At 39.1% G+C, this 12240-nt stretch overlaps 2 protein-coding genes across 2 annotated transcripts; one reads left to right on the top strand and one right to left on the bottom strand.

Annotated features, from left to right (window-relative positions):
* Nucleotides 1–390: 390 nt before the first annotated feature.
* Nucleotides 391–9921, bottom strand: LOC149143241 (glyceraldehyde-3-phosphate dehydrogenase A, chloroplastic-like). Its single transcript, XM_089451734.1, has 9 exons — nucleotides 9664–9921; nucleotides 2869–2991; nucleotides 2611–2772; nucleotides 2354–2529; nucleotides 2080–2241; nucleotides 1690–1754; nucleotides 1418–1467; nucleotides 803–1224; nucleotides 391–526 (listed from the first exon to the last, which is right to left on the bottom strand). The coding sequence occupies exons 1-9, from the start codon at nucleotides 9919–9921 to the stop codon at nucleotides 391–393; spliced, it is 1554 nt and encodes a 517-aa protein (XP_089307860.1).
* A 73-nt stretch (nucleotides 9922–9994) lies between these two features.
* LOC149143242 (cyclin-B2-1-like) lies at nucleotides 9995–11808 on the top strand. Its single transcript, XM_089451735.1, has 5 exons — nucleotides 9995–10072; nucleotides 10223–10360; nucleotides 10722–10811; nucleotides 11425–11523; nucleotides 11713–11808. Exons 1-5 carry the CDS (start codon nucleotides 9995–9997, stop codon nucleotides 11806–11808), a joined length of 501 nt encoding a protein of 166 aa, XP_089307861.1.
* The last annotated feature ends 432 nt before the right edge of the window (nucleotides 11809–12240 follow it).

The raw sequence follows: 12240 nt of genomic DNA on the forward strand, positions 1-12240 counted from the left end.
CCCACGGGTCGCCCGCCCATCGTGCGCGGGTCGCCCACGGGTCGCCCGTTTATCGGCTCGTCGGGTGGCCGCACCCACATACCAACTCGCCGCCTGCTTGTCAGCTCGGGTGACCGCACCTCGGTTCGCCATGCCTATCCGCCAACTCGGGTGACCGCACTATGGTTCGTCGTGCCTATCCACCAGCTTTGGTGACCGCACCTGCGCCTCGGCTCGTCGTGCCCGTCGCACATCAACTCGTCGGGCCGCCCATCCACCGTGCAAGGGCGCCCGCCCGGGTCGTGCCCACTGCCCAACCACCATATGAAGGGGCGCTCGCTCGTCGTGCACCTGCCCGAATTGCGAGGGCCTTACAGGGAGGGTCGAAAGAGGGAGTAGCCAACGCTAGAGTTAGATGTCGTATATTTTGCATTCAACGTCCTCTATATCGACCCTGCACATTTCCTCTACCTCAAGAACAAGAACTTTGCCCAAGGTCGCTGCATATTTTGCATGCACCGTGTGTGCAAACTCTACAACTCTTTGGCTGTTTATTACAATCAAAACCAAACAAATAATCGAAGTTAAATAACCATTTATCTAAAAGTTGGGTAAATAAAATAGACTGAGAAGGCAATGCATAACAGATTATCTATATATATATATATATATATATATATATATATATATATGTTTGTGTATACATCCAATGGTTTAATTCTTGACCTGTTTGAAACTTTCAGTTGTTTAAAATGATAAATGAGCAATATTTATTTAATACACTGCTGCTAAATCCATAATATTTGTGTTATGAGATGAATACCTGTAAGCCCATTCATTGTCAAACCAAGCGACCACTTTGATCATGTCCTCTCCCATGACCATGGTGAGTGTTGTATCTACAGTTGCCGAAGCGTGGCAACAGAGAAAGTCCACGGACACCAAGGGATTGTCACACACTGCAACAATACCTTGGAGGGGTCCATCCGAAGCAGCTTTCTTGAAGGCTTTCTTCACATCATCTACGGTGAACCCCTTATTCCCCACGTTGACCACCAAGTCCACCACAGAAACGTTGGGGTTGGGCACGCGCATAGCAATGCCGTTGAACTTGTCGTTGAGATTGATAGTGCTGGGCAGCACTCGAGAGAGTGTATTAATGGATATATCGATGTTTGTTGGAACTATGTTTAGCGCTGCCCCCCTTGCTCTTCTCTTGTCACAGTGTATTGCATCCAACAGACTCTGCATTGATTCACCCAAATTTAAATGAATCCTTTCCATAACCATTCATCTAATCATATGAAACAATAAGAGTTGTCTGGTTCGAATTTCTTATTAACGTTAATAACATCAATTTAGTGGAACTAGATTTATTAAAATGTGATGAAGAACTGTGGAATCCATCAATTCAAAAAGTTTTACACGATCCAATCACCTGATCGCTGGTGTATGGAAGTGTTGCAGTCACACTCCCTTTCGCTATACCTGCAACATCGAGATGACACCATTCTTATGTTATATTGGTCACTTCGACCGATTTCCACGACCTACAATTATAACCATGCAAAATTTCAATGAATACCTGCAATATAGCTGGGCCGATTTTGTTCTTGTTTTAATCAATTAAGCACTTAGATAGATCTATTAAGCCCTTAACAGAATTAATCTCCTAAAACAAATACCATAAATCAGGAAGCAATTACTTACCAACGAACTCGTCGTTCAGTATTTTGATTAATGGAGCAAGGCAATTTACTATGCCAGATCCATTACTGCAAAACGGAAGTTATGTTATGTCAAAATCAAGTAAGGATTCCTATTATTATCATTTAGTGTTTGTAAGGATTGGAAAAGAGAAAAGATTTTGGTGAGAAACCAGAAATCAAATATCTTCTTTAACACACGCACAAAATAATTCTACACAACTAAAATTTGAATCGGAACTATCTATGACGAATATTATTGGAACACGTTCGGGCCACCTGGAGATCTTTCTCCGTTTTGCCCTGGTAAAACTCAATGGTCAAAAGATTATAAAGATTGATGAAAGTGACATGCCTCTGAGAAAGGAATGAAAGGATGGTTTGCTTTTTTAACCTAATGATGTTGTGCTCGTGGTGAGAGTATTCGCTGTCATTGATTCCCACAACATGCGTGGGAATATCGTCGCCCCTCCCAGGTGCTGTAATGATCACCTTTTTAGCCCCCGCTCCAATGTGCTTCTCAGCTAGGGTTCTCTCTGTAAACGTTCCAGTCGCCGGCATCATTCGATTGCATTAATTGAAGCTCAACCATATCTTTGTCAACTATAGTTACTAAGTATTCCAAGCATATATATATATATGTATTTCAAAATATATATGCTCCTACCTCGATGACAAGGTCAACACCGAGGTTCGACCATGGCAATTGCGAGGGGTCTTTCTCAGAAAGAACATAGATTTGTTTCCCACCCACGTGCATGCTTCTGTACCCATTCACATCAGCTTTAAATACGCCCTCCACATCAGCATCAAATTTACCCAGTTTCATAAATTCAAAGTAAAACTATACACTCAGTTTCATAAATATGGAAAAGAAATGGCATCTAAACATCTGGAATATATATATATATATATATATATGAACCACCTCCCCTCCCCTATTATAACCTACATTTTCAACACCAGTAATATCATTGATGGCGACGATTTCAAGGGGCGAGCGCTTGTGGCCAATGCGTCCGAATCCGTTGATAGCGACTTTCATCTTTGCAACGGTTTCTCCTCTCACGGCTCCCGAGTTTCCAGCCTGATTATTTCAGTTACCAGATAAAAAGTAATCAGCAATACGAATGGCGACGCGAGCTGTGATGAGTGGATACGATTGGGAATAGTATTGACTCACCTTAGCTACAACCTGTGAGGCAACCGCATCAAAGAGGCTGAGGTTGTTCTCCCGTACATGTCTTCCATATGTGATACAACTAGATGTAGACTTCAGCCCCGCAAACTCTGATATTTCACCTCTCTGCAATGCACACAAGATATATGGTTGATAACAGATTTTAGATTTTTAACTCTGATATTTCAGCTCTCTGCAATGCAAACAAGATATATGGTTGATAATAGATTTTAGATTTTTATGATTTATATTGATAATATAATTATTTTTTGGATTAATTATATTATAAAGATTTAGTGGACATTTTAAACTATTTAATATGATTTAATGTAATTTATCCGAAACAAAAATTTGAAACTCAAATCTTCATAATATAATTAAACCAAAAATAAAATATCCGTCTGTGTCTCTATATATAGAGACGTGCAGAGAGTAGAGTACCCTAGGCAGCCTACCATATGATATTGGATATGCTTTACTTCTGTTACAACGATATTCGATATTCGGTGTTCTTTTCTTTGCAGAAGGTTCTTTTGTTTGCAGGAAGGGTTATTCTCGGTTTCTTCCGCGCGACCGTGGACTTTCTTTGATTTTTCCATGTGAGTGTCTATAAATGACACACTAAAGTAATGCGTGTGCGTGCCTATAAATGGAAATTTAAAGTAAAAGTATGTGTGCGGTCTGTAAATGGGACATTAAAGTAAAAGTCTGTTATCATCCTGAAGTCGGACATCAAAGCGAAAGTATGCTCTCGGGCTTAAGATGGGAGGCTAAACTAAAAGTGTATTATTTTTATAAAGAAAATATACAACTTTATCACTAAAGGTTGTCATTGAGATGATGGTGTAATAAAATATTATATAATAATTACCAATCATATTTAAAGTACGTTAGAATTTCAATGGAAGTCGATGGTATATAGAAAAAGTCTATTACCGTGGTTTTTTTTTAAACATTGGTTTATATAAATTTATTATCAAAATAAAATGATTTTACAAAACACACTTTCTTGTGCATTGGTAAAGCACAAAGTTGTTGAACAAAAGGTTTTGGGTTCAATCCCAACCTTCCCATTATCTGGTTGTTGGTCTTCAAACTCTGCATAAAATCATATCCTTGGTCAGATTTACACTTCAAATATAAATTGCCAGCACTTGTTATTTCAAGTAGTTTGGTATCATGTTGGTTAAGTCCAAGATGGGAGAGGTTGCATGGTTGAACCCGTTGACCTTGGTAATTTTGTAGTTTAGTACCATGTTGGTTAAGTCCAAGGTGGGAGAGGTTAGTTTGGTACCATGTTGGTTAAGTCCAAGGTGGGAGAGGTTGCATGGTTGAACCCATTGACCTTGGTAATTTTGTGGGCTAAATTGAGGTCACTTGTTTTTTCAAGTAGTTTGGTACCATGTTGGTTAAGTCCAAGGTGTAAGAGGTTGCATGGTTGAACCCGTTGACCTTGGTAATTTTGTGGGCTTTGGTCAGATTTACACTTCAAATATAAATTGCCAGCACTTGTTATTTCAAGTAGTTTGGTAGCATGTTGGTTAAGTTATTAGACTGTTGGTGGGAGGTCACAGGGTGAAGGCCGAGGTTGGTCCATTTTGTTATTTCAAGTAGTTTGGTATCATGTTGGTTAAGTCCAAGGTGGGAGAGGTTGCATGGTTGAACCCGTTGACCTTGGTAATTTTGTAGTTTAGTACCATGTTGGTTAAGTCCAAGGTGGGAGAGGTTAGTTTGGTACCATGTTGGTTAAGTCCAAGGTGGGAGAGGTTGCATGGTTGAACCCATTGACCTTGGTAATTTTGTGGGCTAAATTGAGGTCACTTGTTTTTTCAATTAGTTTGGTACCATGTTGGTTAAGTCCAAGGTGTAAGAGGTTGCATGGTTGAACCCGTTGACCTTGGTAATTTTGTGGGCTTTGGTCAGATTTACACTTCAAATATAAATTGCCAGCACTTGTTATTTCAAGTAGTTTGGTAGCATGTTGGTTAAGTTATTAGACTGTTGGTGGGAGGTCACAGGGTGAAGGCCGAGGTTGGTCCATTTTGGGAAATTAGGTAAACTTTAAATATAAATCCTTTAAGCTCACTACCCAATTGTAACCATTGATGCATTAGTAAGTAAATTGGTTTGGACTATTATGAATCAAATGGGAGGAGTAGTAGGTTACACTTCAAATATAAATTTCTAGCACTTGCTATTTCAAGTAGTTTGGTAGCATGTTGGTTAAGTCATTGGATTGTCGGTGGGAGGTCACAGGGTCAAGCCCGAGGTTGGTCCATTTTGGGAAATTAGGTAACAATAAACTTTAAATATAGAACCTCCATTTTGGGAAATTAGGTAACAATAAACTTTAAATATAGAACCTTTCAGCTCACGACCCAATTGTAACCATTGATGCATTGGTAAATTAGTTTGGGCTATTATGAATCAAATGGGAACAGTAGCAGGTTAGTATCATGTGGATATGATATGATATTATGTGCTTATGCTTTTGTTTATGTTATAGCCTGTAATGCTTAGGGATATATCAGCGGAATGATAACAGTGCGATCTGCGGCATGCTGGGATAAGCATGGATAGTGGAGAGATACTAGAAACAAGGTTGTTTGGTAGAGAGTGTGTGATCTCTAGATGTGCAGTACTGGTGTTGTGTACATGTTGTATAACCAGTACTGTGTACATATGGTGCTATGTACATGTTGTATAACCGGTACTATGTACATATGGTGCTATGTACATGTTATATATGCAGTTTTCTGTACATATGGTACTGTGTGCATGTTATACATGTGGCATCGTGTGCATGTGGTTTTGTGTGCACATTTTGCAAGTGGTGTTGTGTACACATTGCGCAAGTGGTGCTACGTACATAAGGTGTTGTGTGCACTTTGTGTATGTAGTGTTATGTACATGTGGTACTTTGTTATGGGTATTGTGTAGTTATTATATCATGACATGTGTATTCATAGTATTGTATGGTGTGTAATTATATGTTTTGTGTTGTACACTAGGTGTAGGTGTATGTGTAGTGTTGTACACCAGGTGTAGTTGTATGTGTCGTGTTATGAAACGAGTGTAAGTGTATGTGTCATTTATAGTGTAGGTGTATGTATCATGTTGTACATTGGATGTAGGTGTATGTGTCATTTTGTGCACCAGGTGTAGGTGTATTTGTTGTGTTATACATCAGGTATAGGTGTATGTGTTGTGTTGTACATTATGTATGAGTATGCATTTTACAATAATATGATGGGATAGGCATGTATGGGATTGTCTAGGCCCTTGTTGTTAATATTAAGGGTTGAGGTGGTTCAGTCTCTGGATGTCCTTGTTGGTATTAAGGGTTGAGGTGGTTTAGTCTCAAGATACTCTTGTTGCTATTAAGGGTTGACACAGTTGATCCGAACTTAAACAGGAACGCAACAAATTATAGATATAACCATAAACAAAGAAATGTAGCAGAAATAACATTTTATTTCATTAATATCAAAATACTAAAATATGCTTACAAACACAATGGAAATAAAATAGCTCGAGCGATCGTAGCTTATCTCTTAGAAGAGATGTGGCATCTACATGCCTCTGAACTATGTTACAGTGAGGCTCAAGGGCCTATTTATTATTGAACGACAAGGGAAAACCATAAACAACCGAAACCCTAACCCCAGGAGATGTAACACCAAGATTTTGTTGGCCCCATTGGGGTTAGTTGGGCAACCAACTTCCCTGGGTCATAACTTGGTCATATTATCTCCGTTTTGTGCGTACGATACCTTGTTTGAAAGGCCTCTTTGAGTACTACAAGATTTGTAGTAGGCCCCTAGCTATGGTTATGGGCCTGTTGCGGACCTCAAAAAAATATCGTTTAGGGGGTCAAAACTGCTTCGGAAGTTCAAGACCTGAAAAACTGCTAAAAATAGTAATGCTGAAAGAAACAAGGAAATAGAGGAAACCAAATGGAGGGATAGGTGGCCACCAATATCCACCTAGATTAGTCCTCCCCTCTTAGGAAGCAATGGTCCCCATTGTGTGCAGAGCCTCCATGAGGTGAGGAAATTTTTGTCGAACCTGGTCCCTGGTGAAGGATTTGGCCTGCTTTAACAACTCGATATAGCTGGATCCTTTGTTGGCATGATCCAGGTTCGGCTGTGACAAAGGACCCTTTCAAGACCTTTTACTTTCGTGATGTGTTAAATTGCATTTTTTAAAAGAACATCAATGAATACATGTGCATGTTGTAAAGAAGAAGGAACATGAAAATCATCAACACATGAAAACATAAACCATTGATAACAGAGTTTGTCCAGGAGGGACTATGTCTCCGGGCCCCGGTGTTAAGATGGTGTAGGTTGCTGCATTAAGTGCTGTCAATAGTGATGATGTACATAAGAGGTGATGTCGCTATCATACAAGGAAAATGCCCTCACATAGGAGTGGCTCAAAGAGATGTTCCACTATAGGAACTCTCAATCAAAAGGACTCCTATCAGCATGACACAAAACTCATGCATGATGATCATCCCGCCAACATGGCATAAAAGGGATCTCAATGCAAACATACATGGCGACAACATGAGTATCCCATCAACATGACGACAAAGGGATCTCGAACAAAACATGACAAATCATGACAACAAGCACATCACACAGATGATTCCGCATTACATCAAGCAGGAATCATGAAAATGGGTAAGAAACAAGATCCCACATCAAACATCAAACAAGGATCTGTGCATCACAATGCATAATAAAAGAAGTACATGAACATACTGCATATCCTTCACATCCAAGGGCCATCTGAAGAAGAGGATGTCAAACTGTTGAAGTTTTTCGTACCATCGATCTCACATCGTCGAATCTCATGAAAATGGTTGCTCTCACATGAATGTTGACACCTGCACTCCACTTAGAAAAGTGGCCAAAAAATTAAATGAGCAAATGGAAAATCTGAACACACCATCAGATTTGTGGCGTCGAATAGTGCAAAATCGACTGTCAAATTTTTGAATTCTGGGAAAGTGAAAATCTGGGGCTCAAGGAATCTTTTAGATTCCCCCTAGATTCCTCCAAGATTTCCTCCTCCAGGGCCTCTGCAAATCGGCTGCTCAGATCAAGAAACTGACTGCGCCATCGGGTTCATGTCGCTGAGAGATGTAAAATTGACATAAATTTCGTCCAATTTGGACACTGCAAAAATTTCACCCTCCTAGAAGTTTCGCTCAGTCATGGTCCACTTACAATAAATTAATTAAAAAAATATCGCCTCGATTTCTGTGCCCACTCCTAGTTCCTCCATGCTGCCTGGGCACACTGTGCAAATGAGGTTTATATAAATTCTCCGACAGATTTATCAACAAAGTAGTTTGGCGTAATGGTAAATAAGGCAATTTATTGAGGAGGGGTCGGGTGGTTAAACCCCGCCCCGCCCATTTTAATATATTGCAGTTTTTTTTAAATCCACAACATTATAGTTTTGGGGGGGCGGCCGGGAGGGGTGTCGGGCCCGCATTGGGTAGCCCGCCCCATAACTCCCGCAATGTTGTTGGCACATTAAATGGGGTGTTGTCATATTAACTGTGGGTTCGTTGGTACATGGTTTTGGTGTTACATGGTTTAATGGTTGTTGTGCCGTGGAGCCGGCCCTCTCGCCGGCCGTGGGTTCAACTCCCACTGGCCTCCTCAATTTGATAAGTATGGTGTATAATGGAGAGGCGTGGGTTCAACTCCCATCGGCCTCCTCAATTTGATACGTATGGTGTATAATGGTCAGGATCGCGCTTAGTTATGGCTTCCTTATCAGTTTTGTAGGGGTTTGATTGTCCAATAGTTACTGAATGATTTATGTTTTTCTTTTCAGCAAACCAAAATTGGAATCGAAAATAGGGCGGCAAAGCCCAATAGGCCCATGGATAGCAAAGGTATTTTACAGTATTCTATTGTCCAGACCCCATACCAAAACCTAATATCAACAAATATGTAGTACATGTTTATTAGTGTTTATATGAATATCGATGGCTCTATATGTATAGTGTAAAACAGATATCGATATGATAGAGGTTATATGCATGCCCTATGATGTAGTGGTGACGCGGGCCAAAACGAGGCCTAGAAGGGTTTTATCAGAAATTGGGAACCTAGGGTGCCATGCTTCAAAACCAAATGGGGGTGATGAGATCAAGCTAGAGTAAGTAGGCTTTTTCATTCCACAGGAAATCTAGGAAGCAAAATTAGCTTGTTGATAAGCAAATGCCCAGGTAGTTTCAACTTCCCAATATGATGATCTGGTCTTTTGTAGATATTTTAGGGTTTTTACCAGTTAGAGTTAACAATTAGAATTGGGTGCGTAGGAGGTTTGGTGTTGATGTTAAGAATACGAGTGCTACAACAAATTCATCGTCCATGGTATGTACATCACCCATGGTTCTATAAATTGTGTGTGATTAAACAGCCGTTTGATTTATTTATGATATATCAATCCCCAGATGTTAGTATGCAACATGAGGTGAATGATTTGAGTTCACTACTACTGGGATTTATACGTTGGCCTCTGTTTCAAATCAGTAACTGTGTGTGGATATATTGAGGTCAATAATAAGGCTCTTTGCTTGCATATTTAGTTGGGATGGTTTACATGTATTTATGTTACTTCTCTTGGTTTTGTTTTGCTGCCATTCAGCCATTGGGGCACATAGAAACAAATATGAAAAGGGAAGCATTAGATCAACTTTGGTTTCAAAATCTAAGCATGTAGCAGGTTCAAGAAAAGCACCTGGTATTTCCAATGTTGGACCCTACATACACGTGAATCAGTTTCAGGGAAACTTCCCAGGGTTTCGAATGTTGAGGTCTCAAGTAATGATCCATCGAGTTCAAGGATACAACATAGGCATTCTACTACTGGTCTCTCTGGTAAAAACATTTCAGCTTCAGGGAGGTCTTCTACTACTGGCCTCTCAGGTAAACATGTTTCAGCTTCAAGGAGGCCTTCTACTACTGGCCTCTCTAGCAAATGTACTTCAGCTTCAGGGAGACCACCAAGGCCTTCAAATGTTGACATCTCAGGCAAAGATGCTTCAAATGCATCCAAGTCTAGGTTCTACCCACCTGTAGCTAAAGGTGTCTCAAGAAGAATGCCATTTCCTGATGCATCAAAAAGGAAAACAAGGCTTCCACGAGCTTTGACATCAACACTGACTGCTAGAAGTGAGGTTAGGAGCATTTGGTCAACTGCCCTTATTTTAGCATGTCTAGATGGTGCTTTTTATTCATAGATTTTTACTCTGTTATTTTGCAAAAACAAGTGAAGGGTTTATCTAAGCTATAACTCCAATTTCCATCCAATGGTTTCTTTTAAATAGCTTACATTTGGAGCCATTAAGCAGGATGTCATGGAAGAGGAAGGGGACTTTCCCAACATTGACAAAGGAGATAATGAAAATCAACTTGTTGTAGTTGAATATGTTCAAGCCATTTACCATTTCTATTGGTATACAGAGGTCCGTCCCTTTTGTCATGTGAGCCTTGCAAACTTTTTTTGTTCTATTCGAAATAACAACATCTTGTCTTGGAATAATACACTTCATTTAAACAATTTAATCGGACACTAGCTTTTCACTGCATATAGTATGCAGTGATTACATGTGAGCAGCGTGTGTCTATGCCATACATGAATATCTCCACTGGAGAATTAAAGTGCGCACTTAAGCATCATGGAAGGCCATTATTTATGAATGAGGACATTAGATCAAGCATTGATGCAAGCCTTGATCCATGTCTATAGTTTAGATTCAACTCTGAATAAATAGTTGTATGTCTAATTTGTTTCTATTTTGGTCTATTGTGTTTGTTGTATTGCAGGCATGCAACAATCTCTCATCAAACTACATGTCAAGCAATGTTGATATCAACCAGAAGATGCGAGAAATACTTATTGACTGGCTGATTGATGTACTTGATTGATACATATTGATATCTACCCGTTCTTCTAATAATATTTTTTTTTGTACCTTTCCATTGATAATTTTCTAACATAAACAATTTGCAGTTACAGGTGCATCTAAAACTTGACTTAATGGATGAGACACTTTTCTCATGATTAACCTTATTGATAGATTTGTTTTTGTGGTGTACACTATTACAAGAAAGGATATTCAAATAGTGGGGTTGACTGCCATGCTAGTCGTTGCCAAATATAAAGAAATTTGGGCTCCCAAGGTGGTAAACAATGGCAAGAGGGAAAGTTCGTTGTTAAGATGAAATTTTGTATTGATTTGTTTTGACTAAAAACTTGTTTCCTGTGCCCTTGATTTGGCATCTAGAATAAGGCTTTACATTCTAACTCATTTTCCTTAAGGGCTTTACAATTTAAGGAACTGATTACAATCTCAAACAATTTTTACACATGTGGTGAATTTCTCTCCATGGTGAGATTTTGTTTTCTCACATTATTATGTCATACGTGTCTCCCATATTTCGAGCTTTATATTTCTAATTGTTTAAATAATTCATATTTGGAATTGTTATCTTTTCTCATGTTTATGGTATGTTTCATTTTCTTCAGGAGAAATTGATGCTCAACAAATTAAGATTCAATTTGGTTGTACCAACTCCCTTTGTTTTCATGAAAAGGTTTCTAAAGGCTGCTCAGGCTGATAAACAGGTATTCTACTTTGCTTGAAATTTTGATGAATATTCAAATGGCATTGAGCCTCACTTATGTTATGAAATGCATTGTATTTTCGATGTGTTGCATGAGAGGCATCATGCACTATTTTGTTCTAACTATAAGCTTCCATAAATGGGATCTTTATAAATTTAATGCTCTTTTGGGTTTGTTTCCATGGATCAGCTTGAGAAGCTGGCATTCTATCTTCTTGAACTATGCCTGGTTGAGTATGAAGCATTGAAATGGAAACCATATATGCTGGCAGCCTTAGCTATATAGATGGCACAACACATCCTGCAAAGGATCCTAGCTTGGACAAGACTGCTTCAGAAACATGCACACTATAGAGAATCTGAACTCAAGTAAATCTTGAATACCCATTGTCTTTTACATCCTAGTATTTCCTACTTGATTTTATTCAAGTACAGGGTCTGTAATAGTTTATGGTGCATGCAAACATGCTAGAATTACATGCTTTCTTTTTATGCAGAAAGTTTTTGAATTTCTTGTCATTTGTTTTTTATATGATTTGATTCTATCGTATATGAAAGAGGGTTTGAACATTTGCTTTTCTTTGTACAGAGAATGTGCTAATATGATTGCAAGGTTCCATAAGAATGCAGAAGAGGGTATTGGCATGTATATTGGCATGTGAGGATATTGGCATGTATCTTTTAGAAAATATAATTTGACATTTTCTTTATAACATAG

Source organism: Pinus tabuliformis, chromosome X, assembly GCF_031772625.1.
Source record: "Pinus tabuliformis cultivar Carrire ecotype Pingquan chromosome X, CPIR1, whole genome shotgun sequence".
Classification (NCBI taxonomy): domain Eukaryota; kingdom Viridiplantae; phylum Streptophyta; class Pinopsida; order Pinales; family Pinaceae; genus Pinus; species Pinus tabuliformis.